Raw genomic sequence first — 19,939 nt, 5'->3', positions numbered from 1 at the left:
GCCTCCCGAGTTCAGCAATTCTCCGGTGTCACCCTCCTAGGTAGCTAGAATTACAGGCACCCACCACCACACTCAGCTAATTTTTGTATTTTTAGTAGAGATGAGGTTTCACCATGTTGGCCAGACTGGTCTTGATCTCCTGACCTCAGGTGATCTACCTGCCTGGGCTTCCTAAAATACTGGAATTACAGGCATGAGCTACTGTGCCTGGCCCTGTCTTGCTTGGGTTCTTTAAATGGAAGGTAAATAGTAATCATTCAGCGAAGCAGGATGTTTTTTGATACCTGATACAGAGTACAGCCATCAAGTGCATTTGAGAATGAATAAAAAAGCTAAAATTTTATAATCAATTATGCAAAAGTAGATTTTACCTTTTCCAGGTAGCACTCTTGAATATTGTATTAAGTGCATTTTGATAAATCAGCATTTCCCTTCTGATTTACATTACAGTTTCTAAGGTTCTGTAATTTTTATTTCAGTTAGTTTAACCTGATACCATAGCTTGATTTATTTCCCCTTAATTCAAACTTTGAAGTTCATGATGTTTCCATGTTAAATGAACTTACTAAGCATATTTCCATGTAAAAGAGTCCCCCTGGATGGACCCTTCTGTGACATGAAGAATATTTGTCCTGTAATTTAGCTTTCAAATAAGAGGCAAACTCTGAGCAGAACTTCAGAGGGAAAGGACACTGAGAAAAGACAGTTCCAAAGAGGCAGGGACGGAAGACAGCAAGGCAGGCAGGCAAAGCTGGCTGCTCTGCCGTGGGGAGCTTCAAGGGAAAAACTTCAAGATGGCAGGAGCCCCTCGGTAGGTACGAATTCGATACAGTGGGAAGGGCGTCACTTTGGTAGGTATGTGGATCTGATACAGTAGGAAGAACCCCACTAGAATGTCGTATATGAAGAATGGACTCCTTGGAGAAGGTCGTTGTTAATGTCCACTTAAATATCGTTCATCATACAAAACACAGCATATGACAGGAAAACAAGAAAACCCAAATTCTAAGCTCTAGTATAAATGTGAGTGCTGTGTTGAGGGTTTTAAGACAATTCGGTTTATTAAACCCAAATTTAATAACCCGAAATTGTGTCACTGCACTCCAGCCTGGGCGACAGAGCAAGCCTGCCTACCGTAGTGAGGCCCTTCCCACCGTATGGAACTTGTACCTACCCTGGGGCTCCTGCCATCTTGGAGCTTTTCCCTTGAAGTTCCCCACGGCAGAGCAGCCATCTCTGCCTGCCTGTCTTGCTGTCTTCTGTCCCTGCCTCTTTGGAGTTGTCAGTGTCCTTTTCCTCTAAAGCTCTGCTCAGAGCCTCTTATTTGAAGCCTTTCCTACTTTTGTTCACTGCCTTATTCCACTTGGCTGTAAATTATGACATACGTGTTAATTTAAGTTTGTGGTTTGGTGTCCATTGGCTGTCTTCCTCAATTAGAGTACAGTCCTCTAGGGAGACCGACTTCTATTCTATCTCAAATAAACCCAGCCAGTCCTGCACCGAGTGAGGGCCCCTGAGCAGTGACTCGCTTCCTTCTGCAGGGGAGGAGAGGGTGGGGGCTGCCAGCCAAGCTCTCTGGCTCTTCAGCAGATCAGTGATTCTGAGGAGGGGCAAGACTTACTCAAGATAAGATCACTGTTCAGAATGAAGTACAACCTCATTATTCTGTTCTAATTAGGGATTGGTGTGTCTGCATAAAAGAAGCCTGAATTACGGAAGATTTTAGAAGGAGGTTGCTTTAATTATTTCCTAATAGTCATTGTAAAAAAAAAAAAAAAAGTTAGATGTCTTTTGGGAACTTGTTTAAATGCCTAGATAAAAATTACTTACGATGGCATAAATATTAATAAAACAGCTTTTCTCTTTCTTTTTTTTTTTGGTATAGAGAGTTGTTCCATTATATTTATTTGCATAATCCCCAAGAACTTTCAAAGCAAAGTAACCTTTAATTCTACTAGAATTGCCACAGATCAGCAGGGTTGAGTTTATTAGCAAGTCACTACCATTGATAAGTGGTGGCTGTTGAGCGCCTGCTCTGTACCAACCCTGGAGTGCCAGGTTCTTACAGGCTTTGGCTGGTTCAGCCCTCATAGGTGCCTTGGGAGATGGGATTGGGACAGTGATAGTAATGACTAATATTTTTTGAGTCCTTACTGCATGCCAGGCTCAGTGCTAAATGCTGTATGGTTTAATTCTTTCATCAACGATCCTGCGAAGCAGGTGCTACTGTCCTTTATTTTATTTTATTTTATTTTATTTTATTTTATTTTATTTTATTTTATTTATCTATTTTTTTGGGACAGAGTTTTGCCCTTGTTGCCCAGGCTGGAGTGCAATGGCGTGATCTCGGCTCACTGCAACCTCCACCTCCCAGTGATTCTCCTGCCTCAGCTTCCCGAGTAGCTGGGGTTATAGGCACCTGCCACCACGCCCAGCTAATTTTTTGTAATTTTCAGTATTTTTAGTAGAGACAGGGTTTCACCATGTTGGCTAGGCTGGTTTCGAACTCCTGACCATAGGTGACCCACCCGTCTGCCTCCCAAAGTGCTGGGATTACAGGCATGAGCCACTGCACCCAGCTGTCCTTCCATTTTAGAGCTAAGGAGGGGTACACAGGGAGGCAGTAGCTGTGGTGACAGCTGTGATCTGAACCAGGGCTTGGTTGAGTACTCTTCTCACTACACCAGACTGCACTTCCTGTGTCCGTAGTGTCTAATTAGTAATAGATCAGTAAACACACCGAGAGCGTAGTGTGGCCTCCAGGTCATTTAACAATAATAATAACACTGTGAATCCTTCCACCACTCTCTAGATTCCTCATCTCTAGAAGTGAACTTTTCCAGGATGCTTTGCCCTTGCTGGATCAAGTTTTTTGTATGTAGTTTTTTTCCTTCAAATTTTGTTTTAATTAACAAATAAAAATTGTATGTATTTATCATATACAACATGATGTTTTGAAATATCTATACATTGTGGATTGGCTAAATTGAGCCAATTAACATGTGCATTACCTCTTCCTGTGTCCGTTAACTTAGAAATTAAAAATTCTTTTTGGAGCCACAGTGGCACATGCCAGCACTCTTGGCTACTTGGGAGGCTGAGGCAGGAGTATTGCTTGAGTCCAGGAGTTTAGGAGTTTGAGGCTACAGTGAGCCATGATCACACTTGTGAATGGCCACTGCACTCCAGCCTGGGCAACACAGACCCCATCTCTTAAAAAAAATTCCTTCTGGAAGTTTTTCTAGGGTAGGTAAATAGGTGAATAAAAATGTTTAGCTTTTGAAAGATTTAATAGAAGCATTTGAGTAGTCAGGGCTATAGTACAAGTCTGAGGATGTAGGGAAAAATCAGGTTTCTCCTATACTCATTTATTCCTATACTCAGTGTCAACAGTCGACACAGAACACCTCTGGGACCAGATTTGTGGAGATGCCTCCAGCCACACACATACACCGAGTAGGCACTCGGTGCTGCAGCAGACGCCAGCTGACAGGCAGATGGTGTCAGATCCCACGGTTGAGGGCTCAGTCCTCAAGACTGCCCCCGCCCCCCACCCTTTGCAAGCCCCAAGTTGTTTTACCTGTGCTTCTGACTGGCTATAAATGGGGTTCCCACAAGCCCCTCCTTGGGTTCAATTAATTTACTAGAGCGGTTGACAGAACTCAAGGAAACATGTTTACTGGTTTTTTATTGTAAAGGATATTATGAAGGATACCACTGAATATCAGGTGATAGGGCAAGGCGTGTGAGAGGGCCATGTAGCTTTTTTGCCCCGTCCAGGTGTGCCACTCTTCAGGAACCTCCATGTGTTCAGTTATCTGGAAGCTCTCTGAACCCTCTACTTTTGAGTTTTTATGGAGGCTTCATTACATAGGCATGATTGATTAAACCATTGGCCGTTGGTGATCAACTTAAGCTTTAGTATCTCTCCCTTCCCTGGAAATTAAGGATGGGCTGAAAGTCCCAGTCCTCTAATCAGTCATGCCTTGGTCTTCCTGGTGACCAGCTCCTATCCGAAGCTACCTAGGAGCTGCCAGCCATCAGTCAATTCGTGAGCATACGAAAAGACCTTACTGGTTGGGTGTGGTGGCTCACACCTATAATCCCAGCAATTTGTGAGGCCGAGGCAGGTGGATCACCTGAGGTTGGGAGTTCTAGACCATTCTGGCCAACATGGTGAAACCCCGTCTCTGCTGAAAATACAAAAAATTAGCCGGGTGTGGTGGTATGCACCTGTAATCCCAGCTACTTGGGAGGCTGAGGCAGAAGAATTGTTTGAATCCGGGAAGTAGAGGCTGCAGTGAGCCAAGATCGTGCCACTGCACTCCAGCCTAGGCGACAGAGCCAAAAAAAAAAAAAAAAAAATTCTATTTTGGAGATTCCAAGGATTTTAGGAGTTGTATGCCAGGAGACAGGGTGGAAGACCAAATACATAGTCACATTATTACAAAAGTAATGCAAAAGACAATCTAAAGAAACCATGAAAAAAAAATCTAAAGAAAGGAGACCTTTTTCACAGGAAATAGGGATGTGAGAGAGAAATTAGGAGTGGGTGAGGAAGAGAAAATATGTGTGGGAGGGAAAGCAGAGAAGTATGAACACATCACAAAACAGCATCTGAACTCTTACATGCTTATTTCTTACACTACTGTTGCTCATCCTACATTATGCCATTTAATCTGTGTATCAGTTCTAGGGTTGGGGTTCATTGATGCTGAGTTTGTAGCCAAAGAGTGAAATATACTTGGGTGGTCCCCTAAAAGGTAAAGAGGGCAATAGGAAAAAGTCTTAAAGAGAAAGATGACCCAGTGTAATATTTCTAGAGAATTCGTTATTGTTTCTGTTTTCAGAAAGTAGTAGTAAACATTAAGATTACTGCTTTATATCTTTGACTAGACAAGCAGCTTGTTGATACTGTGTATCCTCTATAATTTGAGCACTCATTCAGCACGTGGGTTTATTGAGTGCCTAGTACATACGAAGCATTTTATGCTAGGCACTGAGTAGATAAGCAAGACAGGATCCCTGCTTTCAGGGAGCTTACAGCCCCACGCACGTTATAACGTGAAATTGTTAGCATAATTTTAACGCATTGTGTCTGTAGGAGCATAAAAGAGTTCTTATTTCCAGGAGAAGGTGTGATAAACCAGTCCTGTCAGTACAAATAATCTGGGGCTCCAAGTGGAATTCAAAGAAGAAAATAAGGTATTATGGAAGAGGAGGCTGTAGAAAACCTGAAGAAAGGTGTGTTTTGTGGATACTTTGGCTGATGGCTTTGAAATTTTTTTCAGATGAGGCTATTTTCAAATGTTATTGGCTGCACAGATTGATTTAGCCACCCACCTGGTGTTTGATTCTAGTAGTTCATTCCTTGCTTAAGGTGAAATGCTGATTTCTGATCATCATTATTAAGAATGGATCCTGGAACAGATGTAGGTACCATTTGTCTTTCAGTGTTTAGGAGTGATCCCCACCTAACAGTCTCTGCATGCAGACCACCGGCTTGGGTTTCCTAGTATAGAAGTGAATGTCCTCTGTACCTTGCTTGGTAAACAGTTGCCTTTCCTGAGGCTGGCTGAGTTTGGACGTAACTTTCTCCTTCCTAAGTCCCTACTATTTTCCTCATTCCTCACTGGGTCTTCCCAGCCTCGTATGAGTGTGATAGAAATGGGAAAGTGTGTAGCCTCTCTTTTCTCTCATTTCAGCTTAATGAAAGGGGTAGCCTCCTGGTTGGCAGCCAGGAAGCTGCAAAAGAGAAAATTCCTTTCCCTAGCTATGGAAGTATGACAGGCAGTGTTCGCTATTTGATATCGGCTGGTGAAGTCTCCTTGAGGTGCAAATGCCCTGGGTGCAGGGTGCCCACAGTCTCCTTTTCTTTGCATTCTCCCGGGCCCCCTGGTAACGGTCAGAGAGAAGAGGGCTTACCCGGGACTGGATCGCTGTCAATCGTGAACCTTAGGAACTTCCGATGATACAGATTGCTCTTGCTTAACCCATGTGTTGGGACACTTTGGTGTGTAGAAAGCAAAGCTGTGTTGTGTTGCAATATCCTGGCCTGCCTCCTTCACTCCCCTTTGTCAGTTTTGCTGAACTAGGGAATATGGAAATGTGGTGACAGTGGTAAACAGAAGGGTGATGGTACGACTACGTGTGCGCCCTATCTTGTCTTTTAAAAAGCCACACCTGTATATTTGGCTTTACACATATTCATATGGTGAATTACAGAAGAAGAATTTGTCTAACTCTGCCTTCACCCAAACAGCTGGTATATGTATTTGGACTGAAATAGGATGAAAAAGTGGTCACGGTGGTCAGAGTGTAGCAGACCAGTGAAAAACAAAAACACTAGCCCAGGACAGAAGCCCTGCTTACAACTTTGAAACTTGCCTGTGAATTTGATAAGAACTAGAATAAACCATAAATGAAAACTGATAGCTCTGAGAGTGGCAGGATGATGGGTAAATTTTTTAACTCTGGGGTGTTGGTACCCTTGTTTTACAGGTGAGGGTATGAAGATGCAGAGATGGAGCAGTTTGCCTAAGGATGCAGGATTTCAACTCCTGTGCTCAGCTTCCAGGTGTTCTGTTCCCATTGTTCTACACTGAGGCCAGCCCTGCTGGGTTTCACTAAGTACTCTCTGAGTTTATCTGCTCTTCTGTGGCCTGGCCTCCCTCTCCTAGGAAGAGTGCTTAGGGATGTTCGAAATAGCCAGTTAGGTCGCCTTTTGCAGATTTTTCCAAACTTAAATATAAAATATTTGGCCCTTGTTTGCTTCTGGGTTACAGTGCTTGACATGGTCTCTTCATCCTCGCCCTGGACAGAAAGGAAGGAGAGCTGATCTCTAATGTAATGGCTCCAGTTCCTGGTTTAGATGAAGTTTCATTTTCATGCTCATCAGTTAAGGAACACTGCATTTTTAAAAGTAGTTATTTTGGGCTGCAGTGGCTCATGCCTGTAATCCCAGTGCTTTGGGAGACTGAAGTAGGAGTATTTCTTGAGGCCAGGAGTTTGAGACCAGCCTGGGCAACATAGCAAGACCCCATCTCTACAAAAAAAATTTTTTTTTAATTAGCTGGCAAGCCTGGGAAACATGGCGAAACCCTGTCTCTCCAAAACAGTACAAAAATTAGGTGGGTGTTTTGGTGCAGGGCGGAAGCTGCATTGAGCCTACAACTTCACTGCACTCCAGCCTGGGTGCCGGAGCAAGACCCTGTCAAAATAATTATTTAATTAATTCATTAATTAAAAATAAAATAAAAAATGAGCTGTTTGTGGTGGGGCACACCCGTGGTCCCAGCTGTAGGGGGCTGAAGCGGGAGAATTGGTTGAGTCCAGGAGTTTGAGGATACAGTGAGCTGTGATTGTGCCATTGCACAGAGGTGACAGAGCAAGACCCTATCTCTAAAACATAAAATAAAAAATAAAATGTTGTTATTTGGGGGGGGGTACATATTTTCTTTTTTCCTTTTATTTGTAGTTGACATGTGATTGTATATATTAAGGGGGTACAGAATATTTTGTAACATGCATGCAATGCATAATGAGCAAATCATAGTAATTAGGATATCTACCACCTCAAACGTTTATCATTTGGGTTGGACAAAAATATTTATTAAGGAGTACCGAGTAAATTTGTGTGTGCAGGTGGACAAAGCCTGGAGGGCAACAAACAAAACAGTAGTTATGATAGAGAGGACTTTTTAATACATATTTAATAAATATTGTACAGTTTGTGTCTGGACACCTCAGTGAATCTCCAAATTTAGGATAGCATAATAGCGTAAAAACTATGGATTGGAACCCTCAGAAGCATGTTGAGACCTATTTCACCAGGTACAGGCCCTGTGCCCTCATGGAACTGTCTGCTGTATCCGGGATCAGATTCCTTTCTCTTCAAAATGACATGCCCTGTAACCATGAGGAGGTACCCCAAATTGAAGGACCTTCTACAATAACAACTGGCCTCTATTCTTCAAAAATGTCAGTTATGGCCGGGTGCAATGGCTCACGCCTGTAATCCTAGCACTTTGGGAGGCTTAGGCGGGCGGATCACCTGAGGTCAGAAGTTCGAAACCAGCCTGGCCAACGTGGCGAAACCCCGTCTCTACTAAAATACAAACGTTAGCCGGGTGCGGTGGTGCACGCCTGTAATCCCAGCTATTCTGGCTGAGGTTGGAGAATTGCTTGAACCCGGGAGGCAAAGGTTGCAGTAAGCCTGGATCGTGCCACTGCACTCCATCTAGCGTGGGCAACAGAGCAAGACTCTGTCTAATAAATAAATAAATAAATAAGAATAAAATGTCACTTACGAAAGACAAAGGCCAGGGAACCTTTGATCCTTTTTCGATTAAACAAGGTGACAAAGACATGACAATTAAATGCACCATGATCCTGAATTAGATCTTGGATCTTGTAATCTCATGGCTATAGGACATGTCATTTTGAAGAGACAGATGTGTGATAAAGATCATTATTGGGACAACCAGCAAAATTTGAGTAAGGGCAATATATTCAGTATTGTATCAGTGTTACATTTCCTGAGTTGCACATGCATACTGTGATTATGTAAGAGGATGTTCTCAGGAGATACGTACTGAAGTACTTAGGAGAACAGTGTTATTTCGTCTGCAACTTACTCTCAGTCTCGGTTTTTCTGCAAAAACTGTTGCATGCATGTACACACTCCTAAATCACACCTCATTCCTTACAGACAGGTGGGAAGATAACAAGTGTGTGTTAGACGTGGTTTTCTAGACTGACAAGAGGGACTGGTCTGTTCTGCAGGGGCAGCCCAAAGAAAGTCTTCATAGTTGCTGTGTTTAATCTGAGTGGGAACTGAGGTGAGTTTTAGAACGAGAGATTCAAGAAGAAAGATTCCCAATGCCTGTGCCAGCTCTCAGTGTTGTGGCTGGAAAGTAGGGGACATCTGGTGTTGTCCTGTAAAGGAAGGCCAAGAAGATAGCCTCACGTGCCATGAGAAGGTGTTTGAACTTCTTCCATAGACATGATGGGTCTGTTAGGGTTAGGGTGAGGTTAAACTCCAGCTAAAATGGCTTAAGTGATAGTAAGTGTATTTTCTCACATAACATGAAGTTTGAAGGTGGGGAAGTACTAGGGTTGCATCACTCAGCAGTTCAGAGATGATCTCCCCACCCCACGTGTTTGTGTTTTTGGCTACAGCCATCCTTAGCGTGCAAGTGGTGTCTGCTCTCCTGGCTACAGGGTGGTTGTCACCTGCCCATGACGAGATCTGGTGAAGAAGAGGAGGGAGATTTCTTTCTGAGCATCCATTGCTGTGAAGAAGGAACACCTTTTCCACAATGGTCCTGGTTCAGTGTACCTTCAGATTCCCTTAGCTGAGATTGTGTCACTTGCAAAGGGGAACGTGATCGTGGTGGTGGGCTTATCTGGTTACTCTCCCTCCTGTGGCCAGGGAACGTTCCTCAGAGGAACCTCCCAGGCAGCCACTTCAGATCATGTGGGTGTTGCCAGCAGCATGGGGCCAGGGGTATTGGGTGAGCAGACATTAGGGTCTGCCACCATGCAGAAAAAAGGTTTTAATTTTCTTTTCTTTTTCGTGTGTGTGTGTATGTGTGGGTTTTTTTGTTTTTTTGTTGTTGTTGTTGTTGTTTTGAGACGGAGTTTCGCTCTTGTTGCCCAGGCTGGAGTGCAATGGCGTTATCTCAGTTCACTGCAACTTCCACCTCCCAGGTTCAAGCGACTCTTCTGCCTCAGCCTCCCGAGTAGCTGCAATTACAGGCGCCTGCCACCACGCCCAGCTCATTTTTGTGTTTTTAGTAGAGATAGGGCTTCGCCATATTAGCCAGGCTGGTCTTGAACTCCTGACCTCAGATCGTCTGCCTGCCTTGGCCTCCCAAAGTGCTGGGATTACAGGCATGAGCTACCGTGCCTGGCCGATGTATGGTGTTTTTTGTTTGTTTTTTTGAGATGGAGTCTCACTCTGTTTCCCAGGCTGTCATCCAGGCTGGAGTGCAGTGGCGCAGTCTCGGCTCACTGCAAGCTCTGCCTCCTGGGTTCACGCCATTCTCCTGCCTCAGCCTCCAGAGTAGCTGGGACTACAGGCGCCTGCCACCACACCTGGCTGATTTTTTATATTTTTAGTAGAGACAGGGTTTCACCGTGTTAGCCAGGATGGTCTCAATCTCCTGACCTCATGATCCGCCTACCTTGGCCTCCCAAAGTGCTGGGATTACAGGCGTGAGCCACCGCGCCCGGCCTGATGTTTTAAAGTATTATACAGCAGCTTATTAAACCTCCTGTTATGGATAGCAGTAATAATAATAGACAGTACTTAGCATTTACCACCCATAGGCACTGTTTGTTCTCAGTCGTGTTTTACACTTATTTATTCATTTGGTCCTCACAACAGCGTTATGAGGTGTAGGGGCCATTGTTACCCCTAGTTTCCAGATGAGGAAACTGAGGCAAAGAAAGGCTGAGTAACCTACCAAGGTCACATCACTAATGAATAGGGAGCTGGAGGCGGAGCTGGAGGCAGAGCTGGTGTCCAGTGTGGGCAGCCCCAGTCTAGAGTCTGTAACCACTAGGAAAAACTGCCTCTGGGTATTTTTTGTGCTTTTTTTTTTTTTTTGGATGCTACAGATAATACTAAGATGAACATATTTCTACATACCTCTTCCTTGCACATACATGAATAGCCTGGCCGTTGTGGGTTAGAGTGCGTGGGAAATGAGAGGGTAGAGATGACATGTGTAGACCACGCTTCAGAGAAAAGTTACTTTGAAAGGGACCAGAAAAAAGGGGTTGTTTTAGTTCCCATTTGTTTCCTTATCAGGAAGGACGGATTATTTTGTTTAGTGTTTTATTTCCCTTTGGGGTGAAGACCTGCTTATGTCCTTTGTTCATTTATAGTCGGGAGTCACTGTGCTTCTCATCTTCCTGTATGATTGACATTTACCCCTTTCATATACTACAAATACTTTTAGGCTCTTATTTTTAACTCTTTGTAGTTTCTGTGTATGTCTTTATTATCATTTGCTGCAGCTTCAACACTTTTAAGAAATCACTGATTTCATTTTGCGTTAAAGCTAGTTTACTTCTTGTATTTTAACTTTTAAATAATGTAATCGGCCGGGCGCGGTGGCTCACACCTGTAATCCCAGCACTTTGGGAGGCTGAGGCCTCCCATGGTGGATCATGAGGTCAGGAGATCGAGACCATCCTGGCTAATACGATGAAACCCCGTCTCTACTAAAAATACAAAAAATTAGCCGGGCATGGTGGTGGGCGCCTATAATCCCAGCTACTTGGGAGGCTGAGGCGGGAGAGTGGCGTGAACCCGAGATCACGCCACTGCACTCCATCCAGCCTGGGCCACAGAGTGAGACTCTGTCTCAAAAAAAAAAAAAAAAAAAAAAAAAAATTTAAGATTGGCTTTACTGTCCCCAAATTGCTGTTCATCTAAGTCAAATCTAAGTCAGTGCCCAGTTACTTTGTTACACACATACATTCTTTTTTTTTTTTTTTTTTTTTTTTGAGATGGAGTCTCGCTGTTGCCCAGGTTGGAGTGCAGTGGCACGATCTCAGCTCACTGCAAGCTCCGCCTCCCAGGTTCACGCCATTCTCCTGCCTAAGCCTCCTGAGTAGCTGGGATTACAGGCGCCCGCCGCCATGCCCGGCTAATGTTTTGTCTTTTTATTAGAGACGGGGTTTCACCGTGTTAGCCAGGATGGTCTCGCTCTCCTGACCTCGTGATCCGCCTGCCTCAGCCTCCCAAAGTGCTGGGATTACAGGCGTGAGCCACCACGCCCGGCCACACATACATTCTTAAAAGCATTTTAAAATTATAATTCAGTGAATTTGGAGTCTTCCCATTGTTTTCTTTTAATTTGTATATCTGAGTTTGCCCTCAACACCACACTATTTAATTATTGTTTTAGAATATGATAAATATAGTAGGGCTGTCCTTCTCATCTCTGTTTAACTTTTCTGTCTTCAGAATTTGAAGGGTATTTTTTCTTTATTTTCCCAAACAAACTCGTAAATCATTTTGACATTACTCTTTTTTTTTTTTTAATTTCTTTTTTTTTTTTTGAGACGGTGTTTCGCTCTTGTTGCCCAGGCTGGAGTGCAATGGCGCGATCTTGGCTCACCGCACCCTCCACCTCCCGGGTTCAAGCTATTCTCCTGCCTTAGCCTCCCGAGTAGCTGGGATTACAGGCATGCGCTACCACACCCAGCTAATGACATGACTCTTAAGATATGCTAGTGTTCGTGCTGAATGCCCCATTAGGTTAAGATCATAGAAACATGGCAGTTGGAGAGCTGTAAAGGTTGCTTAGTTTCTCATTTCCATTTCTGTTTAATTTCTAGATTTTGGATCATTGTTTGACTTGGAAAATGATCTTCCTGATGAGCTGATACCCAATGGAGGAGAATTAGGCCTTTTAAACAGTGGGAACCTTGTTCCAGATGCTGCTTCCAAACATAAACAACTGTCGGAGCTTCTACGAGGAGGCAGCGGCTCTAGTATCAACCCAGGAATAGGAAATGTGAGCGCCAGCAGCCCCGTGCAGCAGGGCCTGGGTGGCCAGGCTCAAGGGCAGCCGAACAGTGCGAACATGGCCAGCCTCAGTGCCATGGGCAAGAGCCCTCTGAGCCAGGGAGATTCTTCAGCCCCCAGCCTGCCTAAACAGGCAGCCAGCACCTCTGGGCCCACCCCCCCTGCCTCCCAAGCACTGAATCCGCAAGCACAAAAGCAAGTGGGGCTGGCGACTAGCAGCCCTGCCACGTCACAGACTGGACCTGGTATCTGCATGAATGCTAACTTTAACCAGACCCACCCAGGCCTCCTCAATAGTAACTCTGGCCATAGCTTAATTAATCAGGCTTCACAAGGGCAGGCGCAAGTCATGAATGGATCTCTTGGGGCTGCTGGCAGAGGAAGGGGAGCTGGAATGCCGTACCCTACTCCAGCCATGCAGGGCGCCTCGAGCAGCGTGCTGGCTGAGACCCTAACGCAGGTTTCCCCGCAAATGACTGGTCACGCGGGACTGAACACCGCACAGGCAGGAGGCATGGCCAAGGTAAGTGAACTGAAGCACTTTCAATACTTCCTACCTAACCGCGGGCTTTCCCTCCGAGTAATGCGTAAAATGGGACCACGTGGCCCTCTCCTGTTTTTCCTCTTGGGCTCTCCACGTGCCACTCATGCTTGGAAGAGACAGATTTCTTTCTAGGATAAAGATCTCTGCCCCATTTCTGTCTTTAAAATGAGAATTCTTAAAGAAGTAGGACAGCTTGCAGGTCAGGCAGTTGGAAGGTACAGGGCCTAATGTGTCCGTGAACCTGGTAGAGGTTGCTTCCTGCCTGTGTACTGCCCACTGAGGAGGTGATCACTGGTCTGTATGCTCCTCTGTGGCCATGCAGTGAAGTATCTGTTGGCACAGTATCCATTTCACTGAACGAGAAAGCTGTGTTCCAGGGTTGTCAACTCACTCTCTGCTATGTTAACAAGGAAGAGGTGGCAGAGCCGGGGAGAAGCACAGGCATTCGGGTCCCAGAGGAAACACCAGTGCAGTGGTTCTTCAAGTGGGGTCCCCTAGACCAGCAGCAGCAGCAGCATCCCCTAGAAGCTTGTTAGAAATGCAGACTTCTTTATTGACTCAGAAGCTCGGCGTGGAGCCTGGGCTTTAAGAAGCCTCCAGATGGGTGCTGGACACAGTGACTCACGCCTGTGATCCCAGCACTTTGGGAGGCCGAGGTGGGTGGATAGCTCAACTCTAGGAGTTTGAGACCAGCCTGGGCAATGTGGCGAAACCCTGTCTCTTAAAAAAAAAAAAAAAAAAGCAGCAGCCTCCAGGTGGCTCCAAGGTCACGCACATCCCCCCAACACACACACACACACGCACACGCACACACACACGGCCAAGAGCTCTGCTAGGGAAAGGCCTGGACTGGGATTTGCAGCCACCAGCCTTGCAGCTGCCTTCTAGAGTAGGAACTGAACTTGGAGAAGGGGGAAGGCAGATGCCTGGATAGATGTGAGACAGCTGGAAGAGCCCAGGACTGACAGGGAGGAGCGCAGAGAAGGAAGGGCAGCCTATTCCCACTGAAGTGGCAAACACTGGATGCTCTGCGGCCAGAGGCTTCTCAACAGCAGCCACCAGGCACGTCTTCAGGCAGTGGAATTCAGCACATCCCAGAACAGAAAATCAGTTTGGGCTGTTCTTTGGATTTGTTTAGTCCCAAGTAGGGGTGAGGGAGAATAAGAGTAGAACACAGTTTCCCCAGAAGGTTGATGAGAGCATTGGGTGACGGATCCAAAAACCTGTGAATGTCGGAAACGAGAGGATTTTTTTTTTAACTTAAGAAATGAAGATGAAGTAATGCTCAATGTTTAAATTGCGTTTGTCTTTTTTGAAATGTTAGTAGAGGGGAACGTGAACTTAAGTTTTACTTGTACCTGGCATTTGAAGAAGAGTCTGTATGAGTGTGTCGATTGAGAAGGAATTTCTCATGGGTTTATGGTTCCTGGAGAGATTGATCCTTGTTCCTTTTCCCAATTCATTCATCACTCTACTCCTTACTTTTAAAACTCTGTCTATTCTGGAGAGTTTAAATCATATGAAGTCGACATAATAGTATAAAGCAATGATTCCCAAACTTTTTTTTAATCTCAAGACTCCTGAATAATCTTAACAATTACTGAGGACCCCAAAGAGATTTCTTTAACGTGCAGTATACCTCTCAATATTTACTATATTAAATAGTAAAACAGAATATTGAAACACATTTCATCATCCGTCCAGTGCAGTGGAATCAAACATCACAAAGTAACTAGAAAACTAGATCTACTGTGTTCTTGGGAGAGAATCAGAGGGAAAAGGCAAATCATACCTTAGGATTTTATGGAAATAGTTTTGACATCATGGTCCCCCTGAAAGGTCTGGGACCCTGGACTGCACTTCAAGAGCTTTTGATAACATGTATGTAGAAGTTAGACTTTGTACACCTAAACACAAAGCCATTATCACATGTTAACAGATTTAACAGTAACTTCATGTCAGCCAGTATCCACAGAATAGTCACGTTTCCAGTGGTCTCATATGTTGTAATTTTTTTTTTTTTTTTTTTTTTTCTGAGATGGAGTTTCACTGTTGCCCAGTGTCTGGAGTGCAGTGGCACCATCTGGGCTCACTGCAACCTCCGCCTCCTGGGTTCAAGTGATTGTCCTGCCTCAGTCTCCTGAGTAGCTGGGATTACAGGCGCGTGCCACCACTCCCGGCTAACTTTTTATATTTTTATTAGAGACGGAGTTTCACCATGTTGGCCAAGCTGGTCTCGAACTCCTGACCTCAAGCGAGCCACCTGCCTCTGCCTCCCAAAATGCTGGGATTACAGGCGTGAGCCACCACGCCCAGCCTATAAGTAGTTTTTATAGATTTTTACTCAAAATCTACATTTCAGTTAGTTGATATGCCTCTTAAGAATCTGTTCTCTGTTGGTCTGTGGGATCCTTACAATTTATTTACTGAAGAAACATGTTTTGGTTGTTGTCTGCTATTTATCCTGGAGAGTGTCTTCCAGAAGTTGGACTTTGCTGATTACACCTGTAACACTTCATGCTTCTCTGTCCACCCAGGCTTTTCATTCCATCCTGGGGTTCCTTTATACAGAGTGGTCTTTCTTTCAAACAGCAACTCGTGGATGACACTGGAAAGTGAGCCTCGTTAGCGTGCTGGGGACAGTTGTCTCTTGTTTCCTATAGGTATCTCAAAGCAGCCCACTAGAGGTGGATAGAGTGCATTTTTTTAAAGATGTGTCATTGCCCATTGCCTTTGGGTGGAATGAAAGACCAAGTAGTGGTGGGCAGAAAGTAAGAGGGAGAGACAAGTCCATTTTAAACCATTCCCTCTCTAGAACCTTACGATAGCAGAGCCAACTAGATTTTAAGATGCATAGGGAAAAGGCGCTTTTTTAAAGATAATTTTGTTTTAAGAACGATTACACAGGAGGTACATCCTATGAAATAATTAAAATAGTAGGAAAAAAGCAACATCCTCCTTACAGATAAAGATTTAAAATACATAATGAAACCAGACTACATAAGCACCTTGCTGTTTTACTTGGCAGTGTACCTTAGACGGCCTTCTGTGACACTGCACAGAGATTTTTTTTTTCTTACTGATAGCAAAGTATTCCATTATATGATACATCATAATTTATTGATCTCATCCTCTGAGGATGAACATTTGGATTGTTTCTGACTTTTTACTAGTGCAACAATGCCTGTACACATGTGTCATGGATTAGATTCTGAAAAGGAGAATGGGTCACAGACTTGTTTAAAGTTTGTTTTTAGAAAGTAAACATGCACATGGTTTAACGACAAACAACCATAAAAATACTCTTAAGAGTAAGAACCAGAGAGTTAATTCTTAATTCTTGAATTTTGGTTCTCCCAAATTCTCACCAAAGGCAACTATTATTTCTTATCTGACCTGCCAGTGATGATGTATGCGTATAGAGGCGTAGAGAGAGGGGTGTGGGTATGTGTGTGCTATCTCCCCAGACATAAAGAGTAGCATTACACAGCGTTTTCTTGTGAGTGTAGATGTTCCCCTCCCCACCCACCACTTAACAATACAAGTTGGAAATTCTTCCATGCTCCGCGTAGCTGTCAGTCATTCTTCATAGGTACAATAGGAATTCCTGATTTGGGTATATCATAATTTAAGGACTTGTGCCATGTAGGCTGAGCATTTAGGTTATTCCCAGTATTTTGCTGTTTTCACAGTTTTGCTTTGAACACATTGTACATACATCTTTGTACAGCTGAGTGACCATATCTGCTAGATAATTTATTGGACATGCAATTTCTGAATTAAAAGATACTGAGATTTTAAATCAGCATAGATAATCTCAGATACTCTTCAGAAATATTGTGCAAATTACACCTTCATCAAAAGTGATTGAGTCTCTGTCCAAATCTTGACCAACACTGAATATTACCATCCTTTTACTTCCTTGACATTCTGTTAAGCAAGTTGTCTTCTTTGTTAAGTGTGTCTTTTCATAAGGTCATGGGCAGTTGTATTTTACTGATTGTTCATAATCTTTATCCATTTGTCTCTTGAATTGTTTGTCATTTTTTCTCATTAATTTATATTCTTAAGTCTCTTAAAACATGTTTTTCCCCTTTGTTATTTGCCATAGTCTGTTTCACCAGGAATATGGTCACATAGGTTTACAATATGTTTTTACCAAGTGTATGTTTTCAGTTTGTATAGAAACACATTTATCCATTTATTTCCTTTATGGCTTTTAGGTTTTATGTCACATTTTAGAAGTGCTTTTCCTATTAAAAAATTAAGAAATATTTTCCTGTATTTTTCTCCTTATTACATGACTTTTTTTTTTTTTTTTTTTTTTTTTTTTGAGATAGGGTCTCAGTTTGTTGCCCAGGCTAGAGTGCAGTAGCATGATCTCAGCTCACTGCAACCTCTGCTTCCTGGTCTCAGGTGATCCGCCTGCCTCAGCCTCCCCAGTAGCTGGGACTACAGGCACGCATCACCACACCTGACTAATTTTTGTATTTTTTTGTGGAGACGGGGTTTTGCCATGTTGCCCAGGCTGGTCCTGAACTCCTGAGCTCAAGCGATCCACCCACCTCAGCCTCCCAAAGTGCTGGGATTGCAGGCGTGAGCCACCGTGCCTGGCCTCCTTGAATCTTTAACTCAATTTATTTTGGCATAAGGAGTGAGACACAGAGATCCAGCAGTATATATTTTTTCATGTTATAATCATCTTAGTACCGTTTATTTAGTATTGGTAATCCATCTTTTCTCCCACTGATACGATATGCTGTTTTTGGTATACACTTTATTCTCTTTTCAAACATATAGGATTTGGGTCTAATTTCTGAACTCTTTTTCTTTAGTTCCATTGACCTTTGCTTGTTCCTGTGCCAGAAACCTATTAACCTAGCTGTGTGATGAATTTTAGTATATGACCTCACTAGTTATTTCTCACACAGGTGGTTCTCAACTCTGTCTACACTTTATCAGATTTATCTGGAGAATTTTTTAAAATACGATGCCTGAACCCCACTACAGAGCAATTAAGTTAGAATCTGGGGGATATGGTAGAAGCATTCGTATAGTGTGTAGTTCCTCAGATGACTTTCATGGCAGCCAGGGTTGAGAACCCCACTGTGTTAGATAAATTTAGGACTTTTTTTCAAATTTTAAAAACAAAAAATCTTTGGGATTTTGGATTTATAAGATTCACTACAACTTTATAAGTCATTTTAGGAGGGATGTGACATTTTAACAGTTTTGTGACTTCCTGAGTCTTCTTATACATATAAATTATCTTTTCTGGGGGTCTTATGTTGCTTGGAAGCATAGTATGGTTTTCTTTATCTGTGTAATAAATCTTTCTTACTAAGTTTATTTCTGGAGGTATTATGTGGTTTTTGTTGCTGTTGGTGATGAGTTATATTTCATTATCCAACTGGCTATTTTAATATAGGAAAGATGTTATGTATATGCTACTCTGGTAATCTGGCTGCTTTATGGGGTTATCTTAATTATTCGAATACGTTTTCAGGAGATTCTCTTGAGTTTTCCAAGGAGATAGTCATCTTTTGCATTATTGATACTTTTATTTTCTCCTTGCCAATATTTTTTGCCAGTGTTTATGCTCTTAGGCATCCCTGTCTCGTATCCTACTTAAATGGAAGTGTATTTAGTGTTCTGTTATTAAGAATAATGTGAGCTTTGGTTTGTAGTCAGTAGTATATTTGTTTTAAAATTGGGGCATAATCTATTCATCATAAAATAAATGATAATATCTAAATGTTAGGTTTTATCAAATTTCTTTTTGATACCTACCTATGTTGATTAACCTGTGATTTTTCACTTTCCATTTATTTATGTGACAGATTATCTGTGTAGGTTTTATAATATCAAATTGAACCATCTCTGTAATTGTAAAATCAAAAGTTAATGCTGAGTTTTAATTGCTAGTGCTTCATTTAGAATTTTGTTTCTCATTTATCAGTGATGAAATTGATCCATAGCTCTTTTTGTGCTTTGTCAGTTTTTATATCAGTGTTACGTTAACTTGGTCAAAAAGAGTTTGAAAGTCTTTCATATTTATTCTGTGAAACAGTTTAAATCGATTTGGAATTATCTATTACATGAAGAATTGAGAGACTTCACCCCTACAGTGATGTGGGCCTGAAGCCTTTTTTTCCCTAGGAAGTGACTGAAGATCTTTGACAACAGTGCCGGGCGTGGTGGCTCACACCTGTAATTCCAACACTTTAGGAGGCTGAGGTGGGAGGATTGCTTGAGCCCAGGAGTTCAAGACCAGCCTGTGAACATAGGGAGACCCTATCTTTAAAAAAAATTTAAGAATTAGCTGGTCATGGTGGCACATGTCTGTGGTCTCAGCTACTCAGGAGGCTGAAGCAGGTGGATTGCTTGAGCCCAGGAGTGCAAAGTTGCAGTGAGCCATGATCACACCACTACAATCAAGCATACCAACAGAGTGAGACTCTGACTCAAAAAAAAAAAAAAAAAAAAAAATCTTTGACAACTTTATTGCTATTTTCTATAAATATTGGCTCTTTAAGGCTTTTAGTAGTCTCTTAGGTCAGTATCGTTTTTATTTAGTAAAGTCTAAATTTGCTTTGATTTTGAGAAAAACTAAAAGATACTTAACTTTTAATCTTTGTTTAAAAAAAAGATAGGAGGTAGGCAAGTCCCATGTTACAGATTAAGAAGTGGAGGCTGCCAGTGAGTGGCAGAACCAGGCTTGCATCCACACGGTCTGGCCAGAGGCCTGTTAACACTAATGCAATGCAGCCTGTTCTTTCGTAAGTTTTACAGTTTCTGTTTTAGTAGAAAATTCTTTTCATCTAATCTTTAAAATTTGTTAACTTAAAGCT

General features: G+C 42.9%; 1 protein-coding gene across 8 annotated transcripts in view; it reads left to right on the top strand.

Annotated features, from left to right (window-relative positions):
* CREBBP (CREB binding protein) overlaps positions 1-19,939 on the top strand; it is a 154,745-nt gene that overhangs the window by 16,660 nt on the left and 118,146 nt on the right. For all 8 annotated transcript variants that reach the window (XM_523285.8, XM_054668793.2, XM_009430211.5 and 5 more), the window contains exon 2: positions 12,355-13,067. In XM_523285.8, the coding sequence (XP_523285.3) occupies positions 12,355-13,067 (713 nt within the window). The remainder of the gene's footprint in view (positions 1-12,354; positions 13,068-19,939) is intronic.

This window comes from Pan troglodytes, chromosome 18, assembly GCF_028858775.2.
Source record: "Pan troglodytes isolate AG18354 chromosome 18, NHGRI_mPanTro3-v2.0_pri, whole genome shotgun sequence".
In the NCBI taxonomy this organism is placed as follows: domain Eukaryota; kingdom Metazoa; phylum Chordata; class Mammalia; order Primates; family Hominidae; genus Pan; species Pan troglodytes.
The sequence above is the reverse complement of the archived record's forward strand: the minus strand, read 5'-3'. Positions and strand labels throughout refer to the sequence as shown.